At 43.0% G+C, this 22,369-nt stretch overlaps 1 protein-coding gene and 1 long non-coding RNA gene across 5 annotated transcripts in view; one reads left to right on the top strand and one right to left on the bottom strand.

Annotated features, from left to right (window-relative positions):
• LOC146501126 (uncharacterized) overlaps positions 1-22,369 on the top strand; it is a 144,447-nt gene that overhangs the window by 53,488 nt on the left and 68,590 nt on the right. The gene's annotated exons all lie outside the window — the stretch shown is intronic.
• Positions 2,216-22,369, bottom strand: part of epb41l5 (erythrocyte membrane protein band 4.1 like 5) — a 41,179-nt gene continuing 21,025 nt past the window's right edge. Inside the window, exons 14-26 of one of the 4 annotated variants that reach the window (XM_085135205.1) lie at positions 21,949-21,967; positions 21,018-21,063; positions 20,712-20,830; positions 13,371-13,522; positions 11,809-11,906; positions 11,524-11,658; positions 11,198-11,265; positions 10,410-10,535; positions 9,696-9,777; positions 8,644-8,724; positions 8,467-8,529; positions 8,112-8,260; positions 2,216-5,505 (exon numbers count right to left, since the gene is read on the bottom strand). In XM_085135205.1, coding sequence (XP_084991331.1) covers positions 5,436-5,505; positions 8,112-8,260; positions 8,467-8,529; positions 8,644-8,724; positions 9,696-9,777; positions 10,410-10,535; positions 11,198-11,265; positions 11,524-11,658; positions 11,809-11,906; positions 13,371-13,522; positions 20,712-20,830; positions 21,018-21,063; positions 21,949-21,967 — 1,208 coding nt within the window. In that variant the 3' untranslated portion in view covers positions 2,216-5,435. The remainder of the gene's footprint in view (positions 5,506-8,111; positions 8,261-8,466; positions 8,530-8,643; positions 8,725-9,695; positions 9,778-10,409; positions 10,536-11,197; positions 11,266-11,523; positions 11,659-11,808; positions 11,907-13,370; positions 13,523-20,711; positions 20,831-21,017; positions 21,064-21,948; positions 21,968-22,369) is intronic. The other 3 variants (XM_085135206.1, XM_085135207.1, XM_085135208.1) reach the window with 3 other exon arrangements.

Raw genomic sequence — 22,369 nt, 5'->3', positions numbered from 1 at the left:
TTGGGGGTGTGTGGGGTCTTTGAGGATGGAGGCAGCTCTCCTCTGCAGAGAGGGCAGCGGAGTCCTGATGATCTTCTCCGCAGTTACTCTCTGCAGGCGTTAGTGCTGCCGTACCATGCAGTGATGCAGCTGGTCAGGGTGCTCTCCATAATGCAGCTGTAGAAACTGCTGAGGATCTTGGCCGACATACCAAATTTCAGGGTGGGGTGCAGGCCGAGTGTTGCCAGCTTGTGAGTGAGTTTGTGTGGGATGACAGTATTGAAAGCGGAGCTGTAATCAACAAAAAGTACCCTGATGTACGAGTCTTTGTTTTCCAGGTGGGAGAGGGAATAGCGAAGGGCAGCAGTGATGGTGTCTGACGTGGACCTATTGGACCGGTAGGCATACTGCAGGGGGTCCAGAGTGTCTGCAGTGTTGGGAAGGTTACTTTTAAAATGTATTCCACTACAGATTGCAGAATACATGTCCCGAAATGTATTCTGTAACGTATTCCGTTACGTTACTCAATGAGAGTAACGTATTCTGAATACTTTGGATTACTTAATATATTATCATGCTGTTTACAACTACATGAATGTACTATTGCTGTGATTTATTACTGTTACTGAAGGTCCGCGGCTCCGAACCGTAGTAAAGGGACCTCTGGCTAATACGGTGGGTTCTGTGTCGGGCTCCGAAAACTAACTTTACTTTGTTGTCTGGGTCAACTTTGCTAGCAGAGACAGAGACAGGCGTTGAAAGGCTGCTCCAACAGAACTTATTGTTTCAGAGGAAAACACGAACACGGTGTACAGTCGAGTCTTAATAGCTTACTTACAACTGGGCTCGTCAGGCTCTCTTCTTGGCTGCAGTGGTTATTATTATATTTACATGCTTCCAGCTCCCGTTTTTGCTCGATGACAGCTCGTACTTTTCCTTTTTCTCCCTCCTCGCTCACAGACACATAACGTGTATGGCAGTCCAGTCTCCCTGCAGCACGGACTACACTGCCCATGATGCTACATTCTTTAGAGCTATACCGGTAGCATTCTGCCTGTTAGCTTAGCACAACAACAACAAAAAGGCCTCTCTCACCCAGGAAACACGCAGAGAGAGAGCGTCACCCTGTAACCATGGCAACCGTAACGCTGCCGCCTGGAACAACAGAACGTAGCTGTCAAACAAAACCCAAACAGTCCTGACCCGCCACAATATGAAACAGGGAAGTACCACCGTGTAATCCATTTATTTCAACAAAGTAACTGTATTCTAAATACCACCTTTTTAAACGGTAACTGTAACGGAATACAGTTACTCATATTTTGTATTTTAAATACGTAACGGCGGTACATGTATTCCGTTACTCCCCAACACTGAGTGTCTGTGATGTTGCTCTGGATGTAGGCCAGCACCAGTCTCTCAAAGCACTTCACAATGATTGGAGTGCAACTGGTCTATAGTCGTTCAGGCAGGTGGGGCTTTTCTTGGGGAGAGGGATGATGTTTGTGGTCTTGAAGCATGGGGGGACAGTGCTCTGGCTGAGGGAGAGGTTGAAGATGGAGGTAAGAACCTCAGCCAGCTCATTGGCACATGCTTAAAGAGCCCGTCCCAGGATGTTGTCTGGTCCTGCTGCCTTGCTGGGCTTGATCCTCCTCAGGGCTTTGTGCACCTGGTCTGGTGTGATTGCTGGCGGGAGTGGGTGATCTGGAGGGTATGGCAGGTCTCGAAGTGGGTGTAGAATGCATTGAGATCATCCAGATGACCGCCTGTAGAGCTGATGGTGGCCCAATACTCTGATGTGCTGCAGGCGTTGCCACATCCACCTCAGCAGAAGAAGGTGGTCAGCAGAAGAAGCCATCCAGCTTCTCTCTGTACTGCCTCTTAGCTGCTGCGATGGCGCTCCTCAGTCTGTACTTCACAGCTTTGTACTCCGTCTCATTGCCTGATCTAAACGCCAGAGACCGAGTACGCAGCATGTGTCATACCTGACTGTTGATCCAGGGCTTCTGGTTGGGGAACTTTTTGATTTGTGTGGTGGGCACAATATAAGTAGAGCCTCTGAACTCAAAGTAAAAGCAGCTCATGAGGGATGTTTCTCTTGTCATTTAAAGCTAACTGAACTGTTCTTTAAACCCATCACTGTGCATCAAACTAACCTGTTTATTCTGCACTAACCAGCAGAGGATTTTCATGCAGCCATTAAATAACACAGTCAGTCTGCCTCAGTTTGTTTAGCAGCATGTTTAACAATATGAAGACACATAATGTGACATGTTCAGACCCATTATGTGATTTAAAAACATGAGGATTTACATGTGAGCTTTAAATGAGCAGCCCTTCCCCTCCTGTCCCATCTGTCTCCATCTCTGAGTGGAGTTCGCTCTCTTTCTTTTCCCTCCCTGTGAATTAAACAGCTGGACTTTTGTGCCAAGGTAGGTCTCCCCAACAGAACACGTTTCCCCTGCGTCGGGAGCACACACTGGGCTCAAAATCACAAACAAACAGTGTCCCACATTCTTGATTTTTAATTCAAACACTTTTTATAATGACTAACTACTCCTGAAACTTTGGAGGTTTTCGCTCTTTATACAGTAAAGTGGGATACAAATAATATCAGGCCGATGCTGCCACAATTTGTTCCCCCTGTCCAAATCCCAAACAGTGTCCCACACTCTTGATTTTTAGCTCTTATGATGACTTATTACTCCTGAAACTTTGGAGGTTTTCGCTCTTTATACAGTAAAGTGGGATACAAATAATATCAGGCCGATGCTGCCACAATTTGTTCCCCCTGTCCAAATCCCAAACAGTGTCCCACACTCTTGATTTTTAGCTCTTATGATGACTTATTACTCCTGAAACTTTGGAGGTTTTCGCTCTTTATACAGTAAAGTGGGATACAAATAATATCAGGCCGATGCTGCCACAATTTGTTCCCCCTGTCCAAATCCCAAACAGTGTCCCACACTCTTGATTTTTAGCTCTTATGATGACTTATTACTCCTGAAACTTTGGAGGTTTTCGCTCTTTATACAGTAAAGTGGGATACAAATAATATCAGGCCGATGCTGCCACAATTTGTTCCCCCTGTCCAAATCCCAAACAGTGTCCCACACTCTTGATTTTTAGCTCTTATGATGACTTATTACTCCTGAAACTTTGGAGGTTTTTGCTCTTTATACAGTAAAGTGGGATACAAATAATATCAGGCCGATGCTGCCACAATTTGTTCCCCCTGTCCAAATCCCAAACAGTGTCCCACACTCTTGATTTTTAGCTCTTATGATGACTTATTACTCCTGAAACTTTGGAGGTTTTCGCTCTTTATACAGTAAAGTGGGATACAAATAATATCAGGCCGATGCTGCCACAATTTGTTCCCCCTGTCCAAATCCCAAACAGTGTCCCACACTCTTGATTTTTAGCTCTTATGATGACTTATTACTCCTGAAACTTTGGAGGTTTTCGCTCTTTATACAGTAAAGTGGGATACAAATAATATCAGGCCGATGCTGCCACAATTTGTTCCCCCTGTCCAAATCCCAAACAGTGTCCCACACTCTTGATTTTTAGCTCTTATGATGACTTATTACTCCTGAAACTTTGGAGGTTTTCGCTCTTTATACAGTAAAGTGGGATACAAATAATATCAGGCCGATGCTGCCACAATTTGTTCCCCCTGTCCAAATCCCAAACAGTGTCCCACACTCTTGATTTTTAGCTCTTATGATGACTTATTACTCCTGAAACTTTGGAGGTTTTCACTCTTTAAACAGTAAACTTACAGGAGGATCTTGGCACAACAACGTTAAAGCAAAATTAACGGGTTTTGAAAATGTAATGTGCAGGAATTAGATATTTGTTTAAACATGCAGGGAGTAAAAGTAAAAAGTAGGAAAAGGCGTGTGATTATTACACTCACCGCAGTTTTAAAATGAATGAGCGACAACGACTCCTACTGTGGTAAAACTTTACTGAATCATGATCAGGTGTTCCAGAAAAATACGAGTTTATATAAAAATGACTTCACAGTCTGCTTTTTCCAGTCTGATCTGTAATACTTCTTCTGTAATTAGAAAACACCTCAAGTCTCCTCAGAGTAGTAACTATACTGCCAAGGTAGTCTTAAAAAATATACGTCTACTTCATATCAACAGCAGCTGAAGCAGTTACAGTGAAAACGTTAAACCTGTATGCTACAACATGTAATATCTGAACAATTACACTGAGCGGTGGCATAAACACTGCTAAGACGACATCGAAGAACAGCCGGCTTCCCTTGTTGAAGACATAATGAGAAGTACTACAGAGCCACAACCTGAGTGAGTGGCCAGACGTGGTGATTACAATAACAGTGAGGTACTACAACTCTACCATTCAAGGGTCAAAGTAAGATATTTAATAACTCCCACGGTGCAGACGTAGGCCTCACCTTGCTCTCATACAAAAATCAGCTTTCAGGATATTTCACAGGTTAAACGATTCCAGCAAAGGTGACGTACGGGTGGCATCTCCAGCATTTTCCCATCAGACACGTAGAGCACATTCATGTACATAAGGCAAAGTAACAGCTACGACATGTTGGAGAGTCCAATCCAGTCAGATGCCTGGACACATCTCCCACCACGCAGTCCGGCGATCACAGGAGCTAAAAGTTTAATGATGAGTGAGCAGGAATGAGAGTGGGGTAAAAGTGTGGATTAAAATTTACATTATAAGATGTGATCGGAACAAAACAGGAAGTCCTCATGATGGCGGTGGGGGCATTTAAAAGCATCAACAGCTACAAAGAGCAGGAACATAAAAAAAAATTAGCTGAAAAACTAAAATCATCATCATCAAATGTGGGAAAAAAATAAAAATCAGCTGAAGGTCCAGTGTTTGAAGTTAATCCAGTGACGTTTCCAGATCCAGTAGCTACATCATGTAGTGTTAGCGGGTTTAAACGCGCTGCACTGCGTGATCTCTTATATTCAAACACTTCAAGCTTATATCTCGTCCGTCCATCATCCAGTGTCGTTCAGCAGCTTCACACAGAGGAAAGCTCAGAGATCCAGCGGTTTGCACTGCCAGTGCTCAAACTCAGAACCAGGGCGAGACCAGAGTCTCAAAACAGGCAGTGATGCTGCCGACAGCGCTTTGGGTGACTGGATGGACTCGGTAAAGGCAGGTTACTAACGTGGTGCACAAACAGGAGATTAAAAATAAGGTTTTCTTAATACTGAGGCTAAAATGTTTGTATACATTTTACAAAGACTAAGCTCGACGCCATGAGATCATTAAAAAAAAAAGTACTTCATATTGCTGATCTGTGTAGCTACGGTTGTGGTCGCGGCGGTTTGCAAGCTGCCTCTTCTTTTGCGTTTTCAGCCGGCCTGCGTGCGGGTGGGTGAGCGGGTGAAGCGGGAAACCAGGCGGGAGGATGAAGAGCGTTATGGCGGCCGCTCGTTTCTTCATCAGAGCTCAGTGGTCAAGAGACCTCTGGGTTTGGCTCCATCCTCTGAGGCTGGCGGCTGAGCCACAGTGCTGAGGACGAAGGAGTGGAAGAGATGCTAAAATTACTGCCTCAAAAGAAAAAACGTTTGTGTGCAGGAACCAGTTTTATGAGTCGTAAGTTTGAAAAAAAAAAAGCTAAATTGTGAACACGCTGCAGTCTGACAACCTGCGACAACTTAATAATAGCTTTATAATTTTACCTCATTCAATCAACAGTAAAATAAAATGTTATGCACTGAATTTACATTGTTGTGTGTCCAAAATGGCCGAGAAGTTAAGGTCACATGGTTAGCAGTCAGGCCATAAACCATCCATATCTCACACTTACGACCTCGTAGGAGCTCCGAACACTGGAAAAATAAAGTGACATTGAAAGCCCAGATTTGATGGTAAATGGCCTGTATTTGTACAGCGCTTTACACATCCAGTCATCCACCCATTCACACACTGGTGATGGCAGCTACATTGTAACAACAGCTGCCCTGGGGCGCACTGACAGAGGCGAGGCTGCCGGACACTGGCGCCACCGGGCCCTCTGACCACCACCAGTAGGCAACGGGTGAAGTCTCTTGCCCAAGGACTAGGGATGGGTATCGAAAACCGGTTCTTGTTGAGAACCGGTTCCCACTGTTTCAATTCCTTGGAATTGTTTGCCATTTTTGCAAACAATTCCCTTATCGATTCCAGTCGCCCCGAATGACGTCACCACGTTGCGGAGCGTCATTTACCTGGCAGGAAACACGGCGCCTAAGCGGCTCAAACACTCAAAAGTTTGGTTATACTTTAGGAGAACGGATGACAACAGGGCAACTTGCAATACTTGCAAAGTAGATATTTCATTTAAGGGAGGAAACACTACGAATATGCAAAAGCATTTGCTCACAAAACACACGATGACCTTAAATGAATGTCGTGTTTTTAATTCCGCTCCGGACTCGTGAATCTCAACCCAGCAGCAGCGGTAACGTTTGCACGTCCTCTCCCGTTAATGCGGGAGGTAAATAATCAACTAACAGTGCATATTATGTTAGCGCGATCTGCCTTATTACAAAACCTGCCATTACTGTGCGTTTAGGTGACCATGATGAGAGAGACAGAGTCTGGCTCAGATGCTGGCAGTTCTCGCTGCAGTCTACCGGTAGCGTCTCCTTTCAGGCAGGATAGACGAATGTCACCGAGCAGAGACTCAGTTTGTGGTCAAAGGCTTGAACCCATTTGCCACAGCAGATGCCCCCAATTTTAGGTAAGTGAATGTGTTTAATTGTAGGCAGGGACATTACTGGATATTCTTGTTTTATTGCTACAGAAGAATATTTATTTTATTATTTTACATTTACAATTTTTTTCATGGAGACCCTGTGACACCCCATTGAAGAGCTGTAGGCTGTGGATCTCTTAAGATCTCACTGTTGGGTTTGTAAGGCCATGTTACTCCTAAATTTCTATCTCGTTCAAAGAGAAGATATAAAACAAAGTTCTAAGCTAATCGACCTTAGTGTTCTCCTTTTTTAAAAAGAATCGATAAGAGAATCGATAAAGAATCAAATCGTTAAACAGAATCGAAAATGGAATCGGAATCGTGAAAATCTTATCAATACCCATCCCTACCAAGGACACAACGACCGAGACCGTCAGAGCCGGGGCTCGAACCTGTATGTATAAACCTATGAATCAGAAATAACTTACTGTATGGAAAACAAAATGCAAGGCTTCAATACATATATTTTGTGTGTATTTACTGTACACACAAAACAAAAGAAAGAAAAAATAAAAATCACTCGTCCTTGTTGTATTTGTATGAAGAGGATTAGGGCCACTGGGAAAAACATCTTTTTTCTTCTTCGTTTCCAGAATTGAAGTCAGAATTCTGACTTTTTCCTCAGAATTCTGCAACAGAATTTTCGGTGGCACTAATCCTCTTCCGTATATTTGCCTTCTGTGGGTTTTTTGGGTTTTTCTGACTGCAGCTTTTATTTTTTAATAAATTTCTCATTAGACCTGCATGAAAACGCTAAAACGTGCACCCGTGTTTTTATAGTCTGACAAAGTGAAACCAGCTCCATCACTATTCACAGGTGACAAATCACAAATGTGATCTTGAGCTCAGTTCGGTGATCACTGTGTGAGTTTAAAAATCGATGTAAGGAAAACATAAAAGAACAGACACACCGTCACATTACAGGGTTAAAGAGTCGCATCCTTCAGACTCTTCTAATCACAACTTTTGAAGAACTGAGGCGTGAATGAGACGTCTGCTTGAACTCAGAGATGTGGACCTCACAGAAAGTTTGATTTGTGATGTTCTGACTTGCTGTCACTGAAACACCTGCTTTTCAGCTCAAGCAGTTCTGCTGTTCAGTATTGTTTTTCATTTCTGATTGTTTAATACTGATTCACAAACAAAATAATAAAAAACTAAGGAAAAGCTGAGCATAAAGGACCTGAAAACCAACTAATTTGCTTTGCTGTCTCTTCCTCCACAAGCAAAATGCTCTTAACGATTCGTGTTAAACTCTCAGGGATGTTCTCTTCTGAAACTTCAGGCTCAGTGAAGTGAGGAGGAGACGTTTCGTGCTCGTCAGCGACGGCTGCGATGTAAAAAACAAACTTTGGGTTCAAAATGCAAACACTTTTACCTGGTGGAGAGGGTGGAGACGGCGTTACGTGTGTGAGTGAGGTGAGGGAGGGCTGAGGTGAGGGATGCTCCCCCATCTGAAGGGAGAAGAGGGTTGATCTTAGGTGGGGGGTCAAGGTCGAGCAGGCCGTTAGTAAAGGCGCCGGGAGGCTGCGTGAGAAGGGGATGAGGGAGAAGGTCGGAGGTCAGTGTCTACAGCGCCTCTACATTAGCCAAACTGCACAGCGACTATGGAAGTGCAGAGAAGTCCAAAGCCTCGTGGTTAAAACAGCTTCTTAAACATTTTTAACATCTCACAGCCAAACCTGGAAAAAACAAACAGGTGAACTTTTAAAAAGTGAGGCTGATAAACTCACAGCGGTTGTGGGGACGATCCAGCGCGGTGTGATGAGAGGTTTGGTCGGCTGCACCGGTGGGAGCTACAACAACGTCAGAAGAATGTTAGCATCCATGCTAAAGGTCTACTTTAACCCACACACATGCAGTGGGAGTTTCACTGCAGATTATTCAGGACACAGTGCAGTAATTCTTACCACAGGAGTTGGATCAGTGAAGTCAATAAGGTTGTCAGAAAGTGGGGCGGCGCTTTGCAGCTCGACCTCCTCTGCTTTAACCTGCAGCGTGATGCAAACACTCTTTATTACCGCACGCAGGCACTAAAGGAACCGTCTACTTCCTGTGTTAGTCACACGCAAACACCGGGCTGCGTAGGCACAGATTGAAGGGTAAATAAACTCTACTCACGCAAAGTGTTTTATTCACACATTCACAATCAGATGAATGCATCTCAGAACAACTCGGTTCAGTTTCTTGCTCAAGGATACTTTGGCATCAGACTGGAGCAGTCCGGGATCGAGTGGACGACCTGCTATTGTTACCAATTACATCACACTGAAGACTGAACCTACTTTTACAGAGTAATCAATACGCACGCACAACCCACCTCACCTGCTTGTTAATGAAAATATCTAATGAGCCAATCAGATGGCAGCAACTTTACGCATTTGGGCATGTAGATGAGAAAGACGACCTGCTGAGGTTCAAAATGAGCATCGGGAGGGGCCAGAAGGTGATGTAAGTGACTCTGAACGTAGCGTGGCTCTGAGGTTGTCGTCTGAGTATTTCAGAAACTGCTGACATTTTCCCCACACAGCCATTTGCAGGGTTTATGCAGAAGAGCGTCTCTGAACACAGCAGATTAAAGCCTGAAGCAGAATGGGGTGCCATGCTAGTCAGCTAAGAACAGCAAACTCAGGCTACATATGCTAAATGTAGCTTGCCTGGTCTGGCAGGTTTCCATTTATGATATTTAGATGCTAGGATCAGAATTTGGTGCATCCAACACGTTCAGGCTGTTGGTTGTGTGATGGTGGGGTGGTGGTGGTGGGGGCTCAGTATGCTGACCGCGTCCATCCCCACATGACCACAGCGTGTCAGCACAACACCACAAAAGTTTCAGGCTGACTTCATGAACCTGATGACGAGTTCACTGAGCTCAAATCCCCCAGCCTGATACTAGCAGGCTGTGCCTAATGAAGTGGCTGGTGAGTGTAAAGCACAACCTGTGAGCGTGCAGTCACGTTACCTTTGGTGCCGGGGCTTCACTGGTCGACTCGGAGGACTTTTTGGGAACAGAAGGTTTTAAATCTTCAGCCAACCTCTCAGCGCTGGAAACAGAAGAAGAAATGGAATCACAAAAGGATGTGACCGCGTAATTTTAACAACTTTTAACACTGTGAGTCACCAAAACCACCAAACACAGTTTCGCCACTTTTAAACTCAAATGTTAAAGAGCACAAACTCACACAGCACAGCTAACTGTGTGTCTGCTTATGAGTCACTCTCTGCAGAGACGGCAGCAGTATCCAGGCAGAACTCAAGTCATGTGATTTAACACACCCGGGCCGACACACAGACACACACATGCACGAATGCATTACTCAAACACACCAGCAGATGTCAGCAAAGACTATAAGGACTTTAATCTGCCCCATTAATGTTTCACTGCCTGTTTGGCTGATGCAGGACTTTGCATTTATCTCTGTTAACATTATTTTAAACCATTTGATCTACATGTGCAACATGTTTTGCGTTAAGCTTACCGTAACACATTCTTGAAAACAAATCACCTTTTGCTAACTATGAAAAATCAAACTCTTTACCTTAACTTCAATCAACCTACAAAGCCAGGACACTTTGTCACTGGTCTTTGTCAAGGCTTTAACTATAACGTGTGAGAGATCTGATGCAACGAAGTACAAACCACAGTAATGTTTTGTTTTTCTAAACAAAGGCTCACCTGGCGCCTGCAGATGAGACCAGGGAGGATGGTGGCTTCAGCAGGTCCCAGGTGTCCTGGACGTCAGGGCGGCTGCTAACACAAAGAGACGAGTTACTGCCCATTCGCCCAGAACGCACCTTCAACCTGGCAGAGAGACACACACATAACGCTTATTCCTGCATAAAACATTCACTGTGGTTACCACAGAAAGACAGGAGGTCAAACTTCTCCGACTACATGAGTAAAAATTACTTTTAAACAGGTTTCATTATTATGAGTTTCAGTAGAAATGCTTTTACAACAACATGCAAACAGGAAACATTTGCTAAAACCGTCAACAACAGAATCTGCCAAATCCAACGTTGTTTATTCTCCAGCGTGAGTCGCTCGCTGCTTCGGCTACGAGCCGAAAAACGAGTCCAAATGAGTGGACTCGTTTGTCATTCTGTGGAGTGCTGCCGAGCTGGGGCTGACGTAACGTTGTGAGCTATGCTAATAATCCTTATAAATATTCAAGAGCTTAATCAGCTCGAGCAGCAGCGAGCGCTGTGATTGGCTGGGATGAAGCACTGACAGTTGGCATGACTCAGTAAGATGAAGGAACGAAGGCCGAGTTTCAAGACAATGCGGCGCGGTGACAGTGTGACCTGTGCTGATAGCACGGTGCGCTCTGAAGAGCTGCTTAATGCAAAGATCCTAAAGGGTTAAATAACAGACAGAGGAAAAGTGATTCTATTTTCTTTGATTCTGAAGCTGAACATAAGAAGTTATAATATTCCTGAAAGTGCAGGTGAGTGAAAACGTACCTCGCAGAAGCCTCCTGCAGATTACAGTTTTTATCTCCGAGCATCACAGCGTGTTCCTCCAAAGCCCCCTGCACACAGCAAACAGGCGTTTATGAGGAGAGGCATTCACACACGAGTCAAAATGTCACTTTATCTGTTTTGATTTAAAAGTGTTTAAAAACAAAAGGCTACAAAATACTGAAGGCTTAGCTAAAGACTTCTCAGCTGAGTCAGCTGATGAGGCTTTCACTCTGACGGATAAACAGAATCAGAGTACATCGGAGGGCTCTCTCCTCCGTCTCCTCGCCCTCTTTGTCTGCTTTTTCACCCCCCGGTCTGTTGCGCACCTTGAGAGCGGCCGCCTCGGCTTGAGCCTTCAGGATGTTACTCTTCAGATCCTCCGGGGTGCGCAGCGGAGTCACGCATGGACTGCTGCCCGCACTGTTCAGCCCGCACTTCTCTGTGAGCTTCACCACATCGTCCTGTTGGGTCAGATGTCACAGAGGCTTCGTCAGGCTGTGCCGCACATGTGTTTGTTTATGCTGAACTGCCAGTGAACTACACAGAAGTGCTGCTGGTCTCCATCAAAGCAAGCAGAGTCTGATTTTAGAGGAAATGACACAAACACTCGCCTGGTTGTTCATGGCCACGTTGATGTTCATGTTATTTCTCGGCGCAGCGAGAAGCGGACTGCTCTCCAACTCCAGCTGCTTCAGACGAGCTGCTGCTTCTGAGTCGCCGCACATGAACACAGAAAGACAAACAAACAGAGTTATCTTTGCTTTATTTATATAGTTAGCAAGTGATCGTCTCGTCTCAGGACTAGGGCTGCCACAAACGATTATTTTGATAGTCGACTAGTCACCGATTATTTTTGCGATTAGTCGACTAATCAGATCATCATCCATTGGACATAAAACGTACAGCTTATTTCACCAGCAACATCTGCTCTTATATAACTATCATTAGCTTACAGCTTTAAGTGTTTAAGGTATGTGCTAACTAAAAATAAAGACAAGATGATAGTTTATCAAATTGCAATGACATTTGCAGATTGTTTCGGTGAAGTTTAATAAACTCCTTGCTATCTAAAATATAACGGGACACCGGAGTATATTCTCGAGCATCTCACACTTCTGATAATCAGCTGTCTGCTTGAGGTTTATTCAGCTGTGTAAAAACTATAACTTTAATCTCAGCCAAACGGATTTACTCAGGAACAAATAAAATACTGAAAAAAATCCAAACAATAACAGTTTTAAGTTATCTTAGTGACTTATATATGTTTAACCTGAGTAGCGAAAGACTGCGGTGGGTTTGAAAACGATTTGCCGGGAGTCCGGTGTTCTCACGGCTCTAGTTAGCCTAGCCCCCGGCTAGCTATCGAGCTAGTGGCTAACAGACGTCTCCGAAAACGTCGGAGCGCTTTTGAAAATATGTGGTGTCTTGATAAACTGAGCAGATATTTGAGGTTTACACAGCTACATTCTCGCCTAAAAATATGTTAAACGTTTATTTTGTGACCCAGAAAGAATAATAAGAGTAATATTAAACTAACTAGCTGCCGCCATTGTTGGAAACTGAGCTGGGCCGCGCTATGAATTCTGGGACACAGCTTCTTCTTCTTCGGGGTTTAACGGCAGCTGGCATCCTTGTACACGCAGTGCTGCCATCTTCTGTTTCAGTCCGTTATTACACTCTTAAATCCTACTACTTATTCCTGCATCTTTTGTGATCTTACAAAGCTTCAAACGACACGTCGACTATTAAATCAGTCGTAGGCGATTTTGATAGTCGACGTAATCGTGACTAGCCGACTAATCGTGGCAGAACAGTCAGCTCTGGGTCTTTTTCATAACGGTGTTGGCTGAGTGTAACTATTGCTGGCATTAACAGAAAAATATAAGCAAATCAACAGTCAGTAAGGTCGCACCAGTCGGCAGCCGTCACGGTGAAAAATGAGGCCAAAGAGTCAAAAACTGCAGTTCCTCCATCACAGGCTCATCCCCCCGTGAGGTGACATCACAGAAACATTTCAAAGGTGCACTTTTTTTGTTTTCTCTAATCAGTAGGAGTGGTTTTAGTTCTCCATTATGTCAGTCTCTTAAAACAGACATTATTTTACAGCAGTTTTCTTTAAAGCCTGGCTTCTAAGGCAAGTTTTTAAATATTGGCCAGTTCGCTGCAGCCTTACCAGCCAGACTCAGCGCATCTTCTGCAGGGACACTAGCGCCGGCATAGGCAGCGGCTTGTACGGGCTCCTCGATAGCTGTGACTGCAGGGACAGCAGGAGCTCTGAGGACATCGTCGATGCACGTCTCCATTAGGTCAGCAACCACTGGCAAACTAGAGACATACAAGAAGAGAAAGCATGGCAGATTCAGCCATTTCAGCCTGAGTTGTGGATGGAAGGGTTAATGATAAATACATTTAAAGAGAAAACAGAATAGAGGCTGTTTTATGGGTTTTTAACACAAACTGGAAGAAAAGGATTGTGATTCATACAGCTTACCTCGACAACGTATGTACGGACTCTGCAGTGATGACAGAACTGATCCAAAGCAGAAGGTGTTTAAGAGTAACACACCAACATCCAATAATATGTCAAATAATTACTACTAAAACCAAAAGAAAAACATAAAGAATATACTTGTAATCCATAGTCTTTAACCGTTAGCATCATCACCAACGTTAACTTAAAGGGTCACGTTGCCGACATGTGATAAAACGATTGAATTTTACAACCATGTTTGAGTCCACTCAGGGGAAAAATGCAAAAATGTCTCCGGAGGTAAAAACACTGCCCGCAAAATAACTTTAGCAGGAAATAATGCGGTGTAATATTCTCAGAATTAGACGTGCTTGAAGCAGAACATTTGACACACGGATTTTAGCAGAAGCTCTTCCAGCAGCTCGGTAATTACCTCATATTTCTGTAGCCTGAAGACACAGCAAAACATAACAAATGTTGTATATTACAACATACTGCCTGGAGAGTACAGGGGTTAAAGAACAACACACAAAAAGATGTGAAGAAAAGTGCGATTCTTTGTACGTGGGCTCAAAAATCCAATAAATATGTTAAAAGATCCACCGTGAGGAGAATCGAGCCGTCGCGTGGGAATAAGACACGAAGGAAAGTATGACAGATGCATGTACCACCGAGGAGACGCACACCGACTGGAACTACCGGCAACCGGTTACTCCCTAGTCTTTATTCAGTCCTCCACAACGGGAGCAGCGTTTGCACAAGCTTATCCGATACAAGATCACAAGATCACAAAAATCCTACATCGTAATCCAGTAACCCGGTACGACTCGCATATATCGACATAATTATACAATCACCAGGACTTGACTGAATATTACAGTGTGACAAATGTAAAAGTATCAAACTGGGCCGAAGACTTATGATGAGCATCTTTTTGGGTGATGATAAGTTGAAAACACAAACTTTATCACATTACAGACAATAAAATATTCTTTGCACTATATTCCAAAGCAAAGGTGAGAACTTAAATGTACGACTTACTTCCAGTGTGTATTTATTAGCTTTTTTAATTGGCTTAAAACAATTGAACATAGAATGACGTGTTAAATAAAAATATTTCTAACAAACATCCAAAGTTGGAGCCTTTTCTGATTTCATCATTTCAAAATAAAACTGATCTGAAATACAACCAACTTTATTTAAAACTATCCTGCTTTGATTTAAAATCGAACAGTTTCTGAAGACAAACGCTTCGGTCATGTTGTAAACAATTAACTACGTAATATTACATATTTATCTTCATTTGGTCGAGATGTGCAATAAACAGTGTAATTACCATGTAAGATCAGTGCATTTGAATTATTTACGTGATTAATCAGCTATTTAACTGTGGCATGCTCGCAGGTAGACGTTACTGTACTGCAGCTCAGTCTCTTGCTAGAAGTCGAATGGGGAGGCAGCATCAGGTTCATTTCAGAAGCTTTCACAGAAGCTCAACATAAAATATGATTAGACAACAATCAAACCTTCAAACAGAATTGAACTAATGCAGACATTATTTGGAAATAGACATGGTGAACCGTTAGCTTCATTTTTCACCTACAGCTAAAACCCTTTCAGACTAATCTGCCTACAGATCGACGACACCCACCCTCTTATCCAACTCCCTTTTAAACAGAGCAGCAGAAACGCAAGAACAGATTCACTTAAAAAAAAATCTAATTAATTCCATTTATAAAAATGTTTAACTGAATTTAAACACAGCAGTAGTGTGTGAAATATTACAAACACAGGAAATTGTTTCTGAGACTGAGGGGGGGAAAGGAGCAGAAGAGGACCGGCCTAAATCCCCCAGAACCTCTGTGACCTGCTGTTTCCTCACAGAGTCAAGACTGGAATTGAATTCATAAAACTGAGCCTGATACCATCTCAGCCCGGCCTGCCAGCCTCCCCCCTGAGGTTTGGCATGAAGGTCAGGAGGAGGAAAAAAAAAGAGGGGGGAGGAGGACAGAAAGGAGAGGCCAAGGAAGCAGAGGGAAAGGAGCAGTGGGAAGTTATCTTTCCAAAACTGTCACTGAGCCAAAGGTCAAGGAGCAGAGGCATGAGGTGCAGAGATGGACTGAAGGGAAAGGGGGGGATGTGGGTAGTGTTAGACTTCTGCTGAGGAACGCTTCACTTAATCACAAATCTGTACGTTCGCACTAGGCGAGGCGAGTCACTTCACTGCTGAGCCTTTCCCATTCATTAGCGTGCAGACCAGTTCGCGCCGGTACAGCTGGTGAGACGGCGGCCAGCTGGTCGGATCTGTCCCACTCCGTTTGGGGAACCTTGATGAAAAAGAGCGGGGAGGATGGAGGGAAGAGGACACCTGAGGAGAACAGGGTGGCAGTGAAAGAGTGACAAAGGGAAGGTGATGAGGTAGTGAAGATACAGGGTGTGTGAGGTGAAGAGTGAGACTGGGAGGAAAGCAATTATTGTGCAGAAGAAGAAGATTGTTAAAAGAAAAGAAAGGGAATAAAGAAGGCAGCAGGAGGCTGATAACATGAACGTAGGAGAGTGTGTAATAACTGTGACAAGTTGTGTAAATATGTTACCATTTATTCAGTGACAAAAACAGCTGCTCTGATGGGCATAAATCATTCTGAATAAACGAATAAAACGCGGGTTTGCGTGACGAGCTCTCAGTGTCAGGAGTATGCCATCCAGCTTATAGCAACACGTCTGCCAGCGTGCACTGAAGTGTGGTGTGACATATGCTGTCACATAAACACTTAAGTGAAGTGACTGGATGTCTCTGGGGCATCTGTGACCCTGCTTTGCACCTCTAGGGGCTGATGTTTGATAGCTCATGTCAAATCCATGTTTATACTGTTTATATATTCCTGAGCAGAAGCTTTTATCCACGACGGCTCTCCTGGGAGTTTGGGTCCAAACTGGGACTGACTTGATGGTACGGGATGATAAGTGGGTGAACTTCCAATGACCTTTAGGTTTTGCGTGCAGTGTTTAGCAACAGAGATTTGATTTGTATTTGTAATTTTATGTTTTTTAAATTGTTACATTGTTTCCAACTGAGCTGAGACTGATCCACTAACACTTACGATAACGTTCAGAGAAGTAAAACAGCTTACAGGACTGAATAAGGGTCAGGGAGGGGGCAACCTTTAAAGACACAGCATGGCAGTATGGGACACTGATGATGTCACCGTGGGCTCATTAACGTCTTTTTTTAAAAGTTTGTAGAAATTTCAGTCGTTATTTTTAAACAAGTATTTCTCACATTTTAATTTCACTTTGTTTTGTTGCTCACCTGAAATACTCCCCTATGTTTCCACTCTCACCATAACATCAAGGCTTTTCTAATCTGCTGCCACTGATGATTAGCTTTATTTATTTTATATACATTATACAGGGATGATCATAGCGTATGTATTAGAGCTGGGCGATATATCGAGTTTTTAAAAAATATCAATATATTTTCATACGAGATATAAGATGTGACAATATCCTTTATATCGATATAGTCTATGTTACGTTATAATTATAGTTGTGGAGCCACAAGTTTGCCTCTCTTTCGTCCACATTTGTCTTTACGCAACGTTACTCGGCCTCGCCCCTCCTTCATTGAACACAAATCTCTCTCCTCCCCCATAGCTTCACCTGCAGGCAGCGACAAGATGGACACGTAAATCTACGCTGTATGTTAATAAAAATGCCTGTGTGACATCTGGGACACAGTGTGACTAAGAACTCTCTTTTTGTTCTTAACTTATGGCTTTAAAAAAATATCGAGATATGAATTTTGGATCATATCGCCCAGCCCTAGTATGTATGCATGTTAATGAATCTGGATGACACCATACAAACTGCCCAAGATATCAAAACTGTCAGCATCTATTAAGCATTTGGGGATTTTTATAACACTCGAATCCTTACAAATAATATGTGTTATGTGTTTTTATGCTGAACGTCGATGTTATGTGTGCGTTGTTGTTCTGAATAAATTTGGTTTTAGAAGTTCTGCCTGTTATATATATATATATATTATATATATATATATATATATATATATATATATATATATATATATATATATAATCTAGACTATAATGTCTGTATCACAGTTTAAAATCAGGGTTATAGGTATATGTATGTATGTATGTTAGGGATGCACCGATACCGATACTGGTATCGGGTATCGGGGCCGATACTGTAAAATGTGGTATCGGTTAACTCGTAAAAGTTAACCGATACCATGAACCGATACTAACTTATTTCATTAATCAGAGGGTGGCTTGTCATTTCTGTTGTAGTTTTTTAGATTGGCCACTAGGGGGACATCCCGCACTAAACAGGCACAGGGTTAGGCGAGTGAGACTGGCAGCTCCAGATAAAAAAGAGAAACTGGAGGCTGCTGTAGCTAGGCTAAACAAAATGTCAGCAGTGTGGAACAGCCAACTTTAACTCAGGTTTTGGAAAAGCGATGAAAAATGTCAAGAGAAAATCCACGGGCAGTTGAAATAACAGAGGCTCGACTCATTTTATCGCTCTGGATGACCAGCCAATGCCGGTCGTGGAAAATGTAGGATTCTTCTCAGCATACTCGAGCTGCGATATGAAATTTCCAGCCGCCCACACATCAGGGAGATAATGGTGCCAAAACTTTCTGAAGAGGTAAAGACAAGCAGTGTGTGCGCGATGTCAGTCCTCGGTTTAACGGCACAGACTGATGAGGAGTTCGTTCGTCAATGCCAAATACTTTCGTTATTTTGTTTGTTTGTTTACAATATGGACACTCTGCAATAATTTAAAAGTTTATTTTATTCTCAAACCTAATTTGTATTTATTTGATTCCAAACAGAAGTGTTTGTTTATTATTCTGAAAGCTCGAGACAGTGCCAATAGTTCAGTGATATTTTGCTAAATTACAATGTGGAGACTCTGCAATAATTTAACAGAAGTGCTTATTTTTCACTTGAAATTTTTTTGTGGTCATTTTTATTAAGATATTATTTTATTTTTAAGATGGTAGAAGTATCGGTTTTTGTATCGGTATCGGCAAGTACTCAGATCCAAGTATCGGTATCGGTTTGAAAAAAATTGGTATCGTTGCATCCCTAATGTATGTATAGGTATCAACTTAGTTCTCTGTTGACTGTTCATGTTATCAGGTGGGTTAATAGGGGGTGGGGGGGTCCATGCAAAAAAAAAAAAAAAACCCTGTTGATTTCAAAGCGAGAGAGAAAGCAGAGCTGGAGAGGGGAAAGGAAAGAGCACGGGGGATTAGTCGAAAGCATTAGTGATGTAACAATGTCACTGTCAAAGCATCCTCCTCGTGTCCACTCAGTTGGTTATAAACCGACTGAGGTCATCTCGGTGTAAGATCTTGTGCTGATGAAACATTTTTAATGAACGCAGAAGTCCCTGAAGGCTCGACGCCGACGTGGGTGACGCCAATACCCGATCAGCCTTTTATGGCTGAGGGGTAAAAACAGGAATGCTGAGATTTTTATGAAAAATCGAGTGAATGAATAAATGATTACATAAACTCATTTCAGGTATTTGCAGTCTGCAGACTGAGGCCATGTAAATGCTTTGGCCTGATTTAAGATTGTGTCTTATGTCAATTTAAAGGACAATTAGGTTTTTTTCCTGCTGGGCATCATTTACCGTAATGGTAAACTGCTCTGAATCTCTTTAGCCGAGGGTACAAAAGACTCATTAAGCCACATTCACAGGAACACACCACACTGACGTGAGCCAGGATTATTGTTTAAGTCTAAAAACAAAAATGAGCCAGTGCACCACAGACGTGACAGGAAGCCCGGTTTTTATTGCTGAGCAGAAATGGTTTCAGCCTGAGCTGCAAATCCGAACAGCGCGTGAATGTTTCTGACCCGAACGCGGGTCAGAAACATTCACGTTTATGCAGGAAAATCCTCGTATAAAAGCCGAGGTCTCTTCTGGGGATACGATATGATATACCTGACAGATCATCTGTAAATAAACACGATTCACGCACAGCTGTGGTTCTGATACTTTCCTTAAAGTTTTCCAGTATGAGGTTGGTGGTTCACAGGATGCTCAGAATGACATCAGAAGAAAAAAAGCAAGGATACCTACACACTACAAAGCACCAACAGTATCAAAGAGAATAGATCCAAAGCTGAAATCACATCGCCGATTCCCGCACAGCAGCCAAATCACAACACCATTCCCAGCACCGATTTGCTGCATTCCATGCTGATCAAAAGGGAACAAACAGCAAAATGCGGCAAATTGCTGTCTGTTCGGTGCAAGAAAACCCATTTCCAAAGCCGCAGTCTCAAAGCCGATAGTGCACAGCGAATGATTGGTTAAAGCGAGAGCATGTTCAGTCTGACTGTACCTACCAGCGTGCTGCCAGACAATTATCCTCAGTACATAATCATACTGGAACACACAAGGAAACACGGGAGGTTTATAACAAAGCTGGATGCTTACATACATTCATGCAAATGCACATTTGTGTTCAGTCACACACACACACAAAATAAATCCATAAATAACAGATCAAATCACAGAAAAAAGCCTGAAATTATTTACACATCACTCAGAGGCTGAATGACGGGATTAAAAAAATACAGTAGAAAGATAAAAACTGTGATCATCCACGTCCTGCTGCCTGTCCACTCCGGGGTCGTTCCATACTCGCGGTCTTACATGAAAAAATTATTCTCACACAGAGGGACTCGCAGCACGGTGAGGCCAGTATCATGGCCTGTTTTTTATCCAATCAACAATCAGGAAAAAGTTAAAACATTTAAAAGGAATCGGGTGGCCTTCCCTTATTTTTAACCTTAATCTTCCTGCATCTTTCTTTCATACAGCAATGAGCAGCTGTAAGTCGTCACCGACATTCAAAAATAAGGAATCAACTTTAAAATCCTGATTCGCTTTTCTAAAATGCTCGTCAGGGAGAAAGACGAGCTCAAAAAATTAAAGATCTAGAGGTTGAAATGCAAAAGAAGTGAGGTTGAAGTCTTTAAATGTGCAGGCACCAACCTTCTTTTTTCTCCCCCAGGACTCCTGGGCAGAGCCTCGATCTCCATCGGTCCACAGGCAGAAGCAGCGACCGGGCTGACCACAGGCATGGCTGCCCACGCGCTCCTGCCGGGGGTCACCTGGAGGAGCAGAGCAAACAAGTTAAAGCTACACATCCACAGATATGGCTGATGATTAAACCTGGGGATATTAAAATGACTTCATTTGTTCTCTCGGTGATAACATCTAAACCTGATGTTGTGTTTCACTGCTCTTCTCTTTCCCCAGATAACAGTGGAGAAATCAAACAGCAGTTTTTCTCCTCACCTTTCTGTCTTTGCTGGAATTGACTCCGTTGCCTGAGGAAAGAGCCCTAAGAGAAAGAAACAGATTTTATTTGAAGAGCAAACAGCTCCGCTCAAGCATTCTTAATATAGCTAATTTGGTTTTACACTGCAAGTAACTGAAATGACAGACAAAAACAAAAAAGGCTAAGAACATTTAAGAAATAAGAATAAAGTTTTCAAGTCTTGCAAATTTGGGTGAGCGACCATCATTGGTGGCAAACTTTTCGTGGAGCTTCTGGCCTGCAGGCCAGGACACATGCAGCACATTTTGGAACAATGAAAACATAAAAGTTGTCTTAAATTATGACAAAGATTTAATTTAACATCTGCCCTGAGGCAATTTGAAAACCCTCATACATAATTAAGACAGCAAGTCTTGGACACAGCTTTAAATGTTTCTCTGCTTAAAGTGCAGTCACACTGCAGACCTGTCTAATGAGCTGTAATGTAGTCTCATTTATCATAAATGCTTTGACTCAGCAGCTCAGTTCCCACGACAGCTTAAAGCTACAGCTGACATCACGTCTTAGCCCACACACACACACACACACACACACACACACACACCCCTGTAACAAAAGGCTCTGTATCGAGATCATAGCTCAGCCTGATGATTAACCTGAAAACAGTGCGTGAAAATACTCTGATAAATTTATATCATGTGACCCAGTATGGATGTTCAGAACCAAAGCCACCGTACAATCAATAAATGAGATATAACTTTTACGTCTTCAAGTAACTTAAAGAGTCCAGACGCTTTTCTTTGCAAGCTCCTTTGACTACGATGACCTGGATGACTGAGAACCTTCACAGACATAACTTTTACATAAATTAATGTGAAAATGGTCACAAAAAAGACAAATAAAGTATCTTAAATGTACAAGAACACATTTATACATCTCTGTACTCACTCTGGTGGGTTGAACGGTCCTGGAAAAGCAAAGAAAACACATTAAGAACTGTGTCCGCATGAATAATGCTGTTTGTTTACAGCAGACATGACTGTTTTTACTCTTGTTCATGCTGAACCAACATTTAGACCCTGAATTCATTTCTGTGCAGAAGCGTCTTTGAGTTTAATACAAGTAAAGCTACAGTGTAGGCTGCACGAAGGGTCGAGGCTATTTCCAGCATTTACACTGGTGCATGGTGTGCCTGTGTTATAGTGTAGGGAGGGGCTCGTGAGGTTACAGCAGGTTACTTTCTGTTCTTTAAGATCCCCCTAAAAGGTGAGCTACTCTGTACTCTGGGCAGCTTTTCTTCAAGGACCTCTCCTTCCATCCTTCCTCCAGTACGAACCGGTTTTTCCTGACCCTGCAACACAAAGGCCCC

This window comes from Neolamprologus multifasciatus, chromosome 16, assembly GCF_963576455.1.
Source record: "Neolamprologus multifasciatus chromosome 16, fNeoMul1.2, whole genome shotgun sequence".
Lineage (NCBI taxonomy): Eukaryota > Metazoa > Chordata > Actinopteri > Cichliformes > Cichlidae > Neolamprologus > Neolamprologus multifasciatus.
Note: the sequence above shows the minus strand (reverse complement) of the source record. Positions and strands in the feature narration are given on the sequence as shown.